General features: G+C 35.2%; 1 protein-coding gene across 1 annotated transcript in view; it reads right to left on the bottom strand.

The window, feature by feature from the left end:
* Positions 1-16921, bottom strand: part of LOC115219905 (vacuolar protein sorting-associated protein 13A) — a 279099-nt gene that overhangs the window by 103086 nt on the left and 159092 nt on the right. The window contains exons 24-35 of the mRNA XM_036509534.1: positions 16651-16786; positions 15229-15282; positions 13682-13774; positions 13421-13577; positions 11636-11724; positions 11082-11376; positions 8171-8287; positions 6736-6839; positions 4471-4638; positions 2671-2978; positions 1163-1313; positions 75-192 (exon numbers count right to left, since the gene is read on the bottom strand). Of these exons, the coding sequence (XP_036365427.1) occupies positions 75-192; positions 1163-1313; positions 2671-2978; positions 4471-4638; positions 6736-6839; positions 8171-8287; positions 11082-11376; positions 11636-11724; positions 13421-13577; positions 13682-13774; positions 15229-15282; positions 16651-16786 (1790 nt within the window). The remainder of the gene's footprint in view (positions 1-74; positions 193-1162; positions 1314-2670; positions 2979-4470; positions 4639-6735; positions 6840-8170; positions 8288-11081; positions 11377-11635; positions 11725-13420; positions 13578-13681; positions 13775-15228; positions 15283-16650; positions 16787-16921) is intronic.

Here is a 16921-nt window from a genome sequence, read left to right as displayed (position 1 = left end):
TGAGTACTGCTCCTTTTCCACTGAATAACTGATTAAATACAAACAACAAGCCATTAATAGCAGAATATATTTACCACTCTTCACTGAAGACAAGTCTTTTGAAGTTATAGCTGAAGCAACTGGCTGCTCTTCTGAAAAGTTTTCGTTTAATATTGCCATAATTACAGCATAGTCATACTGGCTAAGGCAAAGCTGAAATAATAGAGATAAAAAAAAATGAACAATTAGAAAAATAATTAAACCCTATGTGAAATATTGCCTTGTCACAAAAATTCATTAAAAACAATTGTGAGTGGTGCATGGGTTTATTTAATTTATTTTTTTTATTATTCAGAGGAGAAAAGGATTCAAAAGAAAGAGGGGAAATTATCATTAGACTGGAGATGTAACTAAATAGTTGTAAGAAAATGGACCCTGCTAAAGACATCCAGTGAGGTTTTGCTGTAGTTATGGAAGTACATTCACCACAACCTTCATTTCTTCACTTGTTACTCCCTCCCTCTAGGCAATACTGGCAATACAATATAAGTAACACTATTAAGGCGGCGAGCTGGCAGAAATGTTAGCATGCTGGGTGAAATGCTTAGTGGTATTTCATCTCTTTATGGTCTGAGTTCAAATTCCGCCGAGGTTGACCTTGCCTTTCATCCTTTTGGGGTCAATAAATTAAGTACCAGTAGCATAATGGGGTTGATCTAATCGACTGGCTCCCTCCCCCAAAATTTCAGGCCTTGTGCTAAGAGGAGAAAAGAATACAAGTAACACTATTGCAGCAATGAAGGTTGGGTCTTTGGATATGTTTGTATCACATTCCAGGCAATAATATCTGTTCATTCTCCTCTAGGCATTCCTTTAATACTAATTTCAAAGTTTGGCACCTGGTACTTACTTTATCAATCCAGAAAAGACAAAAGGTAAAGCTGACCTCAACAGAATTTGAACTCAGAATGTAAAGACAGATGAAATGCTGCTAAGCATTTTGCTTGGTGTGCTAAAGATTCTACCACCTTGTTGCCTTAGGTCTTCCTTTAATATTGCAGTTAAGTCTTGTAGGGCAAAGTTCTACTTTAATGCCAGAAGTGGCAGTGACCAACAGTTTCAATTGATCATTAAAGAAAAGAAAAAAAAAAATGATAGCAGAGACGTTTTGAAATTTACTTACAGCTAAGGCATATTGTTTGCCATCAATACTCATATCTGGTTCCCCATGGTACCAGCCAGCAGACAAGTTCCTGTTAACATTTATACTTAATGTAGCTGGCTCTAGTAAAAGATATTCTGTGCATATTTTCTTTTCTTCATTCAACATGGCTCTGAAAAAGTAACAGCAAATATATCATTATAGATGACAAAACAATGTCAAATGAATAAGAGAATCATGATGTTGTCTATCAAACTGTTGGAAACAAGAAGCCAAACCGCACCTTAACAAAAGGAAAGACACATCGAATGATATAAAAAGATGGGAAGGTTATGACTGGATGCCCTTTCAAACACTAATTGGTAATAATTAGGAACTAGAGCTGTTATACATTCAGCGTGTATATACAGTAGTTACAAGGAGAATATCGTTCAATGAAATTCTTGTGCACGACAACTAAAAACAAGGCAGTGAGCTGGCAGAATTGTTAGCACACTGAATGAAATGCTTAGAGGTATTTCGCCCATTGCTACACTCTGAGTTCAAATTCCTCCAGTATCAGTGAAATACTGGGGTCAATGTAATCAACTAGTTCCTTCTCCCAAATTTCAGGCCTTGTGCTTTTAGTAGAAAGGATAATGACCACTAAAAATTAGAGGTAACATTTGCAACCAATAAAATTGGAAGTCAGTTATGTATCAAACATGACTAAACCCTACTAAACTGCAGGCTTATTACACAGCCCATCAATTTATCTGTTACAAATACTGAATTAGGTGCCCCATTGGTCAATGCTGACCATACATTGGCATATGTGTGTGCAGACCTGGGCAAAATTTCTTCTGAAAGACTGGTAGATGCCCCATGCTTGCAAGTTTCCCCTCTGCATTTTATGGATGCTTATCCAAAATAAAAGGCTGCAAACTTAGGCCAACACAGCTTGGCACCATATCATCCCAGCTGTTACTGTCAGAAAGCAAGGAGCTGGAATAGATACAGTAAGGTATCTCACTAGACCCTCTGAAAATTCTGCCAATCCACTGCCTTTGATTGGTAATTTTTTTTTTATTGACTTCAAAAGGATGAAATGCAAACTTGACTTTGGTAGGATTTGAACTAAGAATGCAGAGAGTCAGAACAAATACTGCAAAACATTCTATCAAATGCTTGAATAGTTCCATCAATTTGCCACCTTACAAATATTGGTATAAGACTAACCCTTTTACTGAGGAAAACAGATATTTCCACTCAAGATTTCATTATCCTTAACTCTAGAAAGCAGTTTTATACACCAATCTATTTTTTTGTTGAAGAAAGTCATGTTTGAAACTATTTTCTGTTGAGATATGTCAAGTTTATTGAGGTAATGCGACTTGCAGAAAACACCACTTCTATCCGTTATAAGATATTTAAACATCATATTGAAATAATCATGAAATTTAATTTCACATAAACCAATGTTGAAAATGAAATACATATATTTACGCACACACACACAAATATATACATGTTGAAAAAGAAACACAAACCTTGACACCTTCAGAGAAGTGAGTTGAATACTCATTTTGTCAATAACAGCAGGTTTACCATCTACTGATTTGGCCTCAGCTGAATGGAAACTATTGTTGATGTCCAAGTTACCGAGATCGACCAATAAGATGTTGGGAGACTTTGAGTGTTGCGGAACAAGAATAAGAGGTGCTTTCATTTTGATGCATAGACTAATTCGACTGGCAGTTTCTTGTAAGTTGGCCACAGTTTCTTTAGAATATTCAGCCATTTTCTCTCCAGCTTCAGAAATTTTTTCTTTAGCTGCTTGGAATTGGTTTAAGAAACCCTGGACATTGATGAAATACAGATTCATTGAAACTTTAAAATTATCAAATGAGTCAGAGAGAGAGAGACATTACATAATAACATGCAAAATTATTGACTTTTAGCATTCTCTGAAATATATGTGAGTGGGCTGAAAAGTTCACAGGCTGACTATGAAGGAGTGATGCTACAGCCGTGAAATACTATATGCATTAATTTCAATGCTTCTTATTAACAACTGCATTGTTTCTTTCAAGGTAAACTGTCATCAGACTTCGAAAGTAACTACCAGTGACTTCTCTTACGTGTGCATGTGTGTGTGTGTTAGTGTGTGTATCATCAGTAAATCATAAATCTGAAAGAGAAGCATGCCCTAAGTTATAGAGCAGTAGAGTAATTAGATAAATATAGTTATGGCTAGTCTATGAGGTTACCCAGTGTTTCATGTCCATAAAGTGCTTAGTTTTTACAACATCTTTTCAGACAATGGCTGGTGGCTATTGCCTGAAGAGATGCTGTATAGCTAAGTGCTTTATAGATGTGAAATCCTGGGTAACCCCATAGACTAGCCATAACTATCTTTAACTGATTATATAAGAAACTTGCTATAACCTAGGCAACAGCAGAAGATACATATGCAAGGTATCATAGAGAGGGTGTGAACCTAAGACTGCATTATTGCGAAACAAACTTCTTAATCACACAGCTGTGTCTTTGCTTATATATAAGTATATAAGATTACAATCAAGAAATTCTAGTTAAAACAGTAGAAAAACAAGAACTACATCATCAATAATGAGATGGATAAAATTAAAATTTAATATGTTTTAATCAATAAATTAATTGCAACTGTTTTATTTCTTATTTTGAATTATCTATTTCTAAGGTCATTTATTTTCCACAGCTTGCAGTAATTTGCTAACTCCTTTCTTACTATGTTAGAAAATATTTTTCTATTGGAAATGACATGACAGAGTTTAATCCTTCTGCCTTGAGATTGCTGTGCCAAATGTAATGTTTATTTATTCACATTGCTTTTGATCAATCATGCATTATCTTGCAGCTTCAAGATTTTAGTGATATGGCAGTCTATTTTTAGAATGATATTATAGGGTAGGTGTGAGAGACCGGATCTGGCTGGTTTGAAAATAAAACAAGTAGAATATTTGGGGCTGGGTATGGCTGGTTTAAATGCTAAAGAGTTAAGTAAATAAGTTAAACTATTGATAATATCCTCTACAATATTTGCATTAAAGTTTTGAGATTTCGATATGATATGATTATTTATTTTTAGAATGACATTATAGGGTAGGTGTGAGAAGTCAGATCTGGCCAGTCTGAACACAAAATAGGTAGAATATTGGTTGGTTTAAATGCTAAATATTTAAAAAGTATAATAAAATAAAAATTACACTGACTTTTGAAATGCCACTGCATTAACTTAATTGACAATTTATAAAAACCAGGATGGATATTAGAGATAAAAGGGAAAAAAAGAGCTTTTAGAAACTTACCAATAGCTGATTAACATATTTGTTAAGGAAGACAAATTGCATACATCCTATAGTGACATCAATGCTAGTATCAACGCAAGACATGTCAAAGAATTTGTCATCTTTTGTCCCTTCATTGTAAGCAACAATTCCACATTTCAGTACTTCAGAGCCTTTAATTGATAAAATCTGAAAAATTTAATTGAAATTTAGAAAAAAAAAAACAAATAAAACAAATAATTGAACAACTGAAATTATTGGGTTAGCAAGAAAGTAATTTCGGTTTTTTACTGTGAAAGAAAAGGCATTTTTTTTTTATACAAAGAATGAACTTTAATCAGTTATATATTTTTCATTTTGTTCGATGACCCATTACCATCTTTCTGGCAACTTCATGATTCTGCACCCATAGAACTTCTGGTTCTTAGCCAAAAACTGAAGCAAGTGTGATTTCAGGTCATCATCATTATTGAAAGTTTTACCCTTCAAAGAATTTTGCAAACTTCGAAATAAATGGTAATCTGATGGTGCAAGGTCAAGGCTATATGGTGGATGTGACATCACTTCCCAATCAAGCAGCAATAATTTTTCACGAGTTAGCAAAGATGTGTGTGGTCTGGCGTTGTCATGGTGGAATACAATGCTTTTACAATTTGCCAATTCTGGCTGTTTTTCTTTGATTGTTTCCTCCAGTTTCATTAGTTATTGACAGTAAAAACCTAAATTAATCGTTTGATTCCTTGGAAGTAGCTCAAAATACACAACATTTTTGTAATCCCATCAAATTGACAGCATGACCTTTTTTGATGCAATTTAGCTTTGATGTGGTTTGTGCTGGTTCATTATGCTTGGACCATGATCGTTTCCGATTGATGTTATTGTAGACAATCCATTTTCAATCCCCAGTGAGGATTCACTTAAAAAAAAAAAAAAGTTGATTTCATTGTGTTTGAGATGCATATTGTAAATATTGGTCTGTTGTGTTAAGTGAATCTCTTTCGATTTATGTGGAACCCAAATATCGAGCTTCTTAATGAGTCTAAGACATTTTAAGTAATTTTCTGTTGTTGTGTGTGATACATTTAACCTATCTGCAACCTCTCGTAAATTTGACAATCAGATTCAATGATGGCTTTGATTCGGTTCATCATCGACTTCAGTAGGTCGACCAGAACATTGGTCATCTTTGAGTGAAAAATCTCCAGAACGGAATTTGTAGCATGCAAGAGAGAAGTCTACGTTGGTTTGGATATGTGTATGAATGAGGACAGCTGCATAAAGAAGTGATGATCACTGAAAGTGGATGGCACTCACAGAAAATGGAGACCGAGGAAGATGTGGGATGAAGTGCTAAGGGCCAATCTCAGGAAGCTCGACTTCATGAAGGAAATGACAATGGACTGAGATGTCTGGTAATATGATATTCTTGAGAAGACCTGCCCACATCAGCAAAACTAAATTCTAGAAGCACTGTATGTCCCATCCACACTTAACAAGAAAACTTCTCACACATTCTACCACAACAAACCAAACTATGTGTTTACAGCTCTTCTCTTCCTCGCATTTCTGCTTCATGCACTATGCTTACTTCCCACTCCCCAATCCTGTCCTCTTGGCCCTGTGCTACTGCATCATTGCTCTCTGCTTGCTCCCGACCTGTGTGTTCTACTCAAATGCCCTGTCACTGTGTTATTGCTATCTGCTGCTAGCCTCTGACCTGTGTGTCCTACCAACACATAAGAAAACTTTTCACTCACCATACCCCAACAAACCAATCTACATCTCCACATCTCTTTCTCACAGTGCCTCCTTCATACACTCTGCCTAGCTCTCACTTCCCATTCCTGTCCTCACGGACCTGTTCCTCTGTATCATTGCTATCTGGTAGCCCCCCCCCCCCCGACTCTCTATATACCCAGGTTTTTTGCCATATATACTCAGATTTTTCTGGTGCAGGTTTCTGCCTGGCTGGTTCTTGTGAAACCATCCCAGCCATGCTAGCATGGAAGGCGGATGTTAAACGAAGATGATGATGATGATTTTTTTATGTATCAGTTTATTGTGTTGGTGTTAACCAAAAAAAAAATCTCTTGATATGATTAATACTTTAATGATATTTTAACAATGATTTCAATTTACATATAAACAATTTAGAATAAGTGGTCATAAACAAGTTGGTATTAAAAGGGTTAATGACTAAAAATTTGGCGTATATTATGTAAGCATTAAAATATGTGACAGAAAGCCTTTTTCTTCTTATGTATATAAATAAAAGATCAAACATACTTCAGGATAATAGCAGTGAGCATCTGAGTTTAAGATAACAAGATCCTTCAGTTCAGCTCCGATGGTTGTTTTGTCAATTTGAAGACTGACATCAGCATTTATACCTATTGTAAAACAGAGGTTAGAAATCTTGACATCTTTAAAAACAGTGTAACAATACATATAAACCAAATATCCAAAATACCTTAAGGTTACAGCAAAACTGAAAGATAAACAAGTTTGTTTTGCAACCACATGATCTTGGGTTCAATTCCACTCTGTGGTACCATCAGCCTCAGTTTGACTCAAATCTTGTGAGTGAAAATAGGTAGATAGAAACAGCACAAACATCTGTCATATGGACTGTAGACATAACTTAAAGGTCAAGCCTTGTCATACTGCATCACACTGATGCAAACTAATTAAAACAAGACATGAAGTGTGATTCCACTGAAGAATTGTATATTACGAGATGTGTCTGTCGAATATTCAATGGTACAGATGTAATTTCAATGAGCAGATTGCTTAGTTTGTCAAACAACTGAATACCCATTGTTGAAAACCAACAGAGATTTGTTTTATATATGAACCCAATATCTAAATATTGTAGTGCTGCATATGAGATAAGTATGTAAAATACTGTAGTGATAAGCATCATGTGAGATGTTTACTACAGCAACAACATATCTTTAGAATTACATATCCGTAGAATTACACTTATAAAACCCACCACAACATCCAGTCTACATTGCAATGTGGTGTCTTGTATGCCTCAATGACCTTGAGAGTTATTCCAGTGAAGTGCAAGCTCCTGGTTGGGTCTCTCATACTGAACGGGTCAAAGGATAAAGGCCAGTCTATTATGGACCACCTCTTCCAAGAGATAAAATGGGTTTGCATAAGGCCAACATCTCCAGCTACAATAAAGCAAAAGTTACAGAAGCATCAGCGGCAATTCAGAACCAACAAAGCCTGAGAGAGGAAGGCTTAGGGAAACATGACAGGCCACACCTTGAGACAGTCCAGAGTTAAGAACAGTGGAGAAAAGTTAATGATATACATGAATTTTTACAAGGAAAAGGTTGACAGTGACTTTAAAGTTTTGACTTACTAGCTGTCACCAACTTGTAGTTTAGTTTGGTTTTTAAGTCTTATATATAGTACTTTTGGTAGGGTACTCCTTTGCTGGTTAGAACAATGTATATGAAAATTAGATGTGGTACAAGTGAGTTTGTAGGCATAAAAAGAGAAGGGATTGTGTATGAAGTGTGATAGAAGAGAGAAGGAGGTTAGTATATGTTTGTAGGGAGTGGGTGGAGACTACTTCCAATCAATGAAAATAAACAGTAGGATCCGCAGAAACTAATAATGGTCATTGTTAGTTTATTATTGTATGCTGAACAGACTAAATAACTGATGAATAAATAATTCTTAGTAAAATAATGAGATTACATACCTTTCACCTTGATCTTAGTGATAATTTGAGTTGGTGAGGAAATACCAACAGTAATTGTATCAAGTTGAGCTGTAACTTTGATGTCGATGATTTCTTTGTCTCGTAATTTTCCCTTTTCTGCAAGGTGGGAGAAGAAAAATGTATATATAAAATTGTATATACAAAGTATGACTTGTTTTCATTTTATATACAAAGTATGACTTGTTTTCATAGAATACAAGGTTAATTTTTAGAGGGGTGAGTCAATGTTGTTTAAACTGGCCCCAGTGGACTGCTTGGTATTTATTTTCAATATTTACATCTACAGAATTGTTAGCAAGCCAGGCAAAATGCCAAATGGCATTTTGTCTGTCTTTATGTTCTGAGTTCAAATTCTACCGAAGTCCACTCTCCTTTCTTCCTTTTGAGGTTGATAAAAACAGTACCATTTGAGCACTGGGGTCAATGTACTCAATTTAACTCTTCCCTCCAAATTGCTGGCCTTGTGCCAAATTTTGAAACCAATTTTTATATCTACATCACAGTTTAATTGTTAGGTGCTTTATTCCTTGATATATACATAATGTCAGACTAGATTCGAAGTAGGGGGCTTTATTTTTAAACTATCCCCTACACTGCCAACTTGTGAATAAATGAGTTTAAAAATAAAGATTTCAAGTTTTAATTCAGTCTGGTACTATGTACATAATGAATATTAAGACACCAGATGACAATCAGGGATCAGGCATCCAGCTGTAGAAACTCTGCCAGATCAGATTGGAGTCTGGTGCAGCCATCTGGTTCACCAGACCTCAGTCAAATCGTCCAACCCATACTAGCATGGAAAGCGGACGTTAAACGATGATGATGATGACATAAAACAGTATGTATTAGAAAACCTGAAATAAATCTAAAGTAGTTAACCTACAGTTTTGAGCTGTGGAACTTTAAAACAAATATGAACACATCTTCATATACTGAAATATAAAGATTGTTCTGATGTGATAAAGGTGCATGGCCTAGTGGTTAGAGTGTTGCACTCAAGATTACAAGATTATGGTTTCAAATCTCGGTCCAGAATTGAAACCACAATCTTACAGTCATTGTGTTCCTCAGTAAAATGCATCATTTCAAGTAGCTCCAACCCTTTTAGCTATAAATGAGTTACCCTGACATCCTGTTCAGTGGGGAATGCTATGTCAGTCACTTATACACTCTGGATACCATATAAATCAGCTTTATCAGCCTTAGGACTCAAAACAATACATCAGTGATATGTTACATTGTTACATGGCTCATTGACTACTTATCAGAGGACAAGTGCCCACTGAATTCTTCTGCCCATTGTGTATACATAAACAATGTAAAAAGTTTTCATTTCTAAGTGTAGTTAGTTGCTTGAAAAACTATAATGTTATTCTCATCAGCTTAACTCACATATTTGAACACTAGATGTACAATAGAGGCTTTAACCCTTTAGCATTCAGATTACTCTATCAAATGCAATGTTTATTCATTCACATTGGCTTAAATTCATCTTGCATTATCTTGTAACTTCAAGATTTCAAAACTGTGACTGTTCAGTTTCAGAATGACATTGCAGGGTAGGTGTGAGAGGACAGAACCAGTCAGCTTGAACATAAAACAGATAGAATATCTGGGTCAGAAAAGGCCGGTTTAAATGTGAAAGGGTTAAAAAGATTAGTTTTTGGCTGTCATAAAATTTTGAATGACTAACTTCACTGCCTATTTTCTTAGGGCATTCACTAAAAAAAAATGCTTTAACCAGAAAGAGCCTTACAAACCATAATTGTAGAATGATATTTAAACATGTCCGTAATTTCGTTTTCTTACATATCAACTCCTAAACTTTTAGAGTAACATAAGAATTCTAACAGTCCTGTGTAGGAATTAGTAACACTTTCAAGTGCAGTTATACTGGTACATCAAAAGATCATATTAAACTTTGAATTAACTGTTAATATATTCCTTAAAAGCCAGTTAATAATTAATTTAATCATTAATAATACTCTTTACTCTTTTACTTGTTTCAGTCATTTGACTGCGCCCATGCTGGAGTACCGCCTTTAGTCGAGAAAATCGACCCCAGGACTTATTCTTTGGAAGCCTAGTACTTATTCTATCGGTCTCTTTTGCTGAACTGCTAAGTTACGGGGACGTGAACACACCAGCATCGGTTGTCAAGCAATGTTGGGGGGATAAATAGACACACAAACATATACACACACACACACACACATATATATGATGGGCTTCTTTCAGTTTCTGTCTACCAAATCCACTCACAAGGCTTTGGTTGGCCCGAGGCTATAGTAGAAGACACTTGCCCAAGGTGCCATGCAGTGGGAATGAACCTGGAACCATGTGGTTGGTAAGCAAGCTACTTACCACACAGCCACTCCTGCACCTAATGTTAATTAGAAATTAGTAATATTTATTAACAAGAAATAAAGGACATAATATCACTCAGACAAAGTTCCCCACCCCACTCTCATTCACGAAGTGATGGTGTAACTATATGAATGTAAGATTGGATATATTTTTCAAATGGCTTCCTTATTGATGAAATTTTAGGTTTTGACAAGGAAAGGACGAAGCTTCTTAGCACAAATTGTAAGTTTTATCTCTTTCAATACAAAACTGCTCATGACTGCCCATGGATCTAAGATACAAACTTTCTATTTTAAATTAACCTAAATTAAATCTTTCCACAGAAATATCATATTAATTTATGTTCCAAACACTGTTTAATGATAAAGTTATTTTACTAACTTCTTCATTATTACCAAAATTATAACAAAGGCAGTGTATTTTAACAGGAATTTGTTAATAAAAGGGTTAAACAAAAAAGGTAAATAAATAAACACAATTAAAAACAAATGTATGTGTATTCATGACAGTAAAATCTTACTCTTGGCAACAGGCTTCTTTTCAGGTTCTTTTTTAGCTTCTTTTGCTTTTTTATCACTTTGAGAAACAACAGATTGCGAAGCTGTAGCAGATTTTTCAGTAATCACAGATTGCGAAAGCCCAGGAGATTTTTCTACAGAGTCACTGGGTTCAGGTGGTGCTAGTTGTTGAGCAAATTGCATGAGGTCAATTATTGCAGTTTGGTCAAGTAGTAGTTCTAGCATGGAGAAAGAGACTGATATTGATTGTTCAGTGTTCTTGTAAACTATTTTGAAGTCAGGAGCATCAAGGTTAGCCTGTAAAATAAATAATAGCTTACAATGCTCAAAGGTAACAAAATAAAAAGGAGAGTTTGAATTTAACTTTTTTAATATCTTTTATAAAGGTTTCTTTTAGGTATTTTAAAAAAATTGGATTAATATTTTGAGAATTTGAGACAATTTCAGTTCAGTTTACGAAATATTTCTAACAGATCTCAACACACACACACACACACACACACACACACACACACACACACTCAGATGCATGCAGAGACATTGTAAAAAGTCATACCTTGAGATACTCTAATATTAACAACTTGTTCTCTGTATCATCAGAGTTTGGAGTGTGAATTAGATTGACAACTTTTCCATTTGGATCAGCTGAAAAAAAAAAAGTAAAATAAAGAGAAATGATCAATGAACAAGAATTAATACAGACTCCATGCCATTCTTGGATATACTAATTAAAAAAATTAACCTTAAAATAGAAACAGACATTTTTTACAAAGCCACAGACGCCAAACAATACCTACTTTTTGATTCATGCCACCCAAGACACATTAAAACAAACATCCCCTTCAACCTTGCAAGAAGGATATGCACAATAGTGTCAGAACAAAATACCAGGAACTTTAGACTGCAAGAACTCAAAAACACCCTAATTGACAGACATTACCCAGCTCAACTCATAGAGGATGGGATCAGACGTGCAACAGAAATCAACATAGAAACTTTGAGAAAAGTTCAACACAACAACACACCTTCCCCGAAAATACTACCTTACATATCCACATACAACCCCAGAAACAAAGAAGCCTTCACCATCATCACCCAGAATTTACCAATACTTCATAAGGACCCCAAATTAAAGGAAATTCTAAACATACACCAAATCATTAAAAGCTACAAACAACCTAAATCACTTAAAAAGATTCTCACAAAGGCAAAATTGTTTTCTGAAATTACGGATGCAAAAGTAAAAAAATGTGGTAGACCGAACTGTGCAACATGTCCAAACCTGCTAGAAGGATCAGAATTCCTCTTCAAAGAGGGACAGAAATTCAAGATCAAATCTAATTTACTTGTGCCTCTGAAAACATATTTATGTCATAAGATGCTCGGGCTGCCACCAAAACTACGTGGGGTCCACGGGACTATCACTGAGACGTAGATGCACACTGCATCGACAACAGATTGCATTCCCAGAATACAGAATGATACCCTTTAGTGAGCACATTGAGAAATGCGCAAAGCAACTACTACCACAATTTTTAATCTTTCCATGTTACCAATGTGCTATCGGAACACCAACACAAATTAGACTAAACAAGGAAACATTCTTCATTGAAAAATACAAGCCCAAACTTAACCATTCCAACATACTTATACAGAGAAACTCACCCCCCAAAAAAGACAAGAAATATTAAGCGATTATCTCCCTTACACCGGAAGAAATCACTTATTACCTCCCCTTATCTGGAACTCTTCTTTACACTTCTCAACGAAAACATAACGATGTAAGAAATTTGAAAAGCTGAACGCGAAACCGGTCATTTCTTTAAAAATTATGTCATTGTATGAAAAAAATTTATAACATTCTTCTGACATAATGACTCAAATATATATTTTTTAACCTTTTAAAACAAGCCTTCTGTAGTTTTTTCACTTTTTACTATATATTCAACCACGTGCTTTCACACACCAACTTTCTCACCTATATATATATATATATATATATATATATATGAGTGAACAAACAAAAGAAGGGCACTCAACATGTTTATTGGGAGTTACATGTATGGATCAGAACAGTTTGATTCAAATTCGTTGGTACTCTGAGAGTTTCAAGCGTGATGCTAATCTTCAGCGAGCAACACAAGTGATACTAGTCTACTGACAGAAAAGAATAGACAATACTAAGAATATGTAGCTACAACACTAACTTATTCTGAAAAAATATATATCTGGCTTTTCCAAAGAGATAGAGAGAATAAACAAGAGGAAAAAATTCTGGGATTTTGCATGATTTTCTATCCACAGATATCTTACTTAAATAGAAAGAAGTTAATGTACTTACAGGAGAAATCCTGATGCTGAAGGTAAATTCCACCTAGGTATGCACCGACTGACATGTCAAATGTTCTCAGAACAACATTAGTACCAAGAGTTAAGACAAAGAAGTCTAAAAGAGGAAGTTCTTTGCCCTTTATTGTCTGTGCAATCTTTAGTCGAACCTGATAGAAACAAAAGACAATTTAAGTAAGTAGAAAGAACCACCATGATTGGCATTAAGAAGTTATGGATTATGGATTGGCATTAAGGAGTTCAAGTTATTTACCTCTTTGATTTCAAATTTCAGTTCCATATCAGTAAGGTTGATATAGTCTGCAGAGGATCTTGAAACTAGAGGCTTTTTAGCTTCTGGTTGTGTCTAGACAAACATAAAACATGAAGGTTTTTAGTTACATGTTATTTAACCTTTTATTATTCAGATTATTATGTCAAATGTAATGTTTATTTATTCACATTCTTTTTGATTAATCATGCATTATTTTGTAGCTTCAAAATTTTAATGATGTGGCTGTTTATTTTTAGAACGACATTACAGGGTAGGTATGACAGACCAGATCTGGTTGGTTTAAAAATAAAACAAGCAGAATATTTCATCACCTGGCACAAGGTCACTGCCTCCAATGCCCATACCCCCTCCCCTCTCACTGGGTCTTTGTCTGGTAACTCTGCCATTGCTGGTGTCACTTAGAAGACATCCAGTCACACTGTGAAGTGGTTGGCATTTGACCTCACCTGTACTGGTGCCACATAAAAAGCACTCAGTCCAAATCCAGCCAAAACAGACACTGAAGCCTGGTGCAGTCTTCTGCCTAGCCAGCTCCTCTCAAACTGTCCCAACCCATGCTAGCATGGAAAGCAGATGTTAAATGATGATGATGATGATGATATGACTGGTTTAAATGCTAAAGGGTTAAAGAAACAAGTCAATCTATTGACAATATCTTCTTCAATATTTATTATGAACAACCAGCTATTGTTGTGGTTGCTGCAATAGAAATTCTGTTATGATTCAAGTTGAATTAGCAGAAATCTTCAAGTTGAATTGAATTATGATTTAAAACTGCTGAGGGAGAACTTGGTTATAAAGACTGTGCCTTGGGCAAGTTTGTTAGAGTAGCTTGCATTCTCTTTAGAAGATGGATCCACACTGTAAGTGCTGTTCCAATGGAACCAGGTTACAAGCTCAAACTCTGCTACAACTGTTAAGATGTTTGTAGGCAAAGCTTACCAGGTTACATTTCATAAATATGACAGTGGTAAGGACATCCAACAGTAAAAACTGGTTTCTCCAACAGTAAAAACATAAGCTCAGCCCTTACTCATATATATAGAATTTCCAAAAACTAAGCTCCTAGTATAGTTAAAATGATGAGGGGGAAAATAAAGTGAAAAAAACTTCTTTTCTTTCAATATCAGATAGGATACTAATGTTTAAAATATACTTTCGAATGAAAGTTTTAATACTGTACACATGGATTTCGAATTCCACTGAGGTCAACTTTGCCTTTCATCCTTTTGGGGTTGGTGAAATAAGTACCAGTTGAACACTGGGGTTGATATAATCGCCTTGCCCCCTCCCCTGAAATTACTGGCCTTGAGTCAAAATTTGAAGCTAATATAGTACATATGAGTTTATAGTAAGATCCTTCAGTACAATAAATATATCATATATTACAGTCTTTTAAATAATAATTCTTCACTTCATAAAGCTTCTAATATCCAATATCAATTTTAGGCTTTAAGAATTCTATTTTAAATTTCAAAACTCAAGAATATTACTGAGAATAAGAAATATAAATCCATATAACTCACTTGTAAATTTGCTGTCGAAATGCTTGCACTTACAGATGGTAGTTGACTGGGGCCCTGAAAAAAGATAATGGAGAAAAACACAAAAAATTGTTTTAATACCTTTAGTCACTAGCTGTAGCCATTAGAAAGAAGGTACATTATTTCATTGTGATTTCTAGTTGTAACATTTAATATCATTCATGTAAAGAAAAAGAAGAAAAAATGAAATACACACACATAACACATTGAAAAATATGGCAAAGAATGGCAGTTTTTCTTGTTGTTTCCTGCATCAGATGAAGGAACCAATAACTGCAACAAGTGGCAAAGTACTGAACTGGAACAAACCCACACTAATATGTAAAAATAGATGTAAAATGTAAAATAATAACAATATATTGCTAATCTATTGTTTTTGTATAATTTTGAAAATTTATAACAATTCAATAATTTATTTTCTAAACTGACAAAAAAATCTATTTAATTCTGTTTTATTCTGTTTTCAGTAAAATAAAACAATTGTTAATAAGAATAAAAATCAACAAAACCCAATCTTTTTCATTTCCCTTTTTTAATATGGATTTATATCATTGCATCAATTCTACCAAGTTCTCTGGTCTTCAGAGTGTCACCTTTCCTTTTTTGGCAAAGTCTTTTAGTGTAAGCACATCTATGTAACACAAGGAACTGTTGTTTTCTAGTCTCAGGTTGGCACTGATTGTGCAGGCTTATACTCAGGCATTTCAAACCTGCCTATATATTCCTTCATTCAGATGTATTGCATCTAGGACTACTATATTGTGTTTTCCAAGACAACAGGGTGTGATTTGGTTGCTATTTCTAACAAGTCAAATGACTACACAGAAGCTCTTTCATTGGTTCATAGAACATATGAAAGTTAGTCCCTAGGGTATATAATGTTATTGCAGCCATATTGGAGGCAGTCATTGAAGAAGGAATTTAAAAGTAAGCTGTTGTAGGCAGTAGTCGTTACTCTCTCTCTTTTACTTGTTTTCAGTCATTTGACTGCGGCCATGCTGGAGCACCGCCTTTAGTTGAGCAAATCGACCCCGGGACTTATTCTTTGTAAGCCCAGTACTTATTCTATCGGTCTCTTTTGCCGAACCGCTAAGTGACGGGGACGTAAACACACCATTGTCAAGCAATGCTAGGGTGACAAACACAGACACACAAACACACACATACATATATATACATATTTACGACAGGCTTCTTTCAGTTTCCGTCTACCAAATCCACTCACAAGGCATTGGTCGTCCCGGGGCTATAGCAGAAGACAGTTGCCCAAGATGCCACGCAGTGGGACTGAACCCGGAACCATGTGGTTGGTTAGCAAGCTACTTACCACATAGCCACTCCTGCGCCTATGTTGTTCATAATCATTTCCATCACTGCATATTTTTTCTTCATTGTATTACTCACCTTAAAAATGTCTTCTTCTGGTGGTGGAGGTTCAGATTCAGGAAAAGGAATACTCTGAAGGAGTTGAAGAATTGCTTGTAGTTTGCGGTCAGAGATACTCAGACTCAGCAATGGCAGCTCTCCAAAGGCTTTCATTCTAATCAAATAGATATGAATTATTAGTCATTTATTCATAAAACTGGGAAGGGGAATGAAGATTTTACTCCTAACTTGCTGTAATACTTGAACTTATTCCAAGATTGTAATTACATTATAGGAAGTTTTTTTGGGA

The sequence above is a fragment of the Octopus sinensis genome, linkage group LG15, assembly GCF_006345805.1.
Source record: "Octopus sinensis linkage group LG15, ASM634580v1, whole genome shotgun sequence".
Lineage (NCBI taxonomy): Eukaryota > Metazoa > Mollusca > Cephalopoda > Octopoda > Octopodidae > Octopus > Octopus sinensis.
Note: the sequence above shows the minus strand (reverse complement) of the source record. Positions and strands in the feature narration are given on the sequence as shown.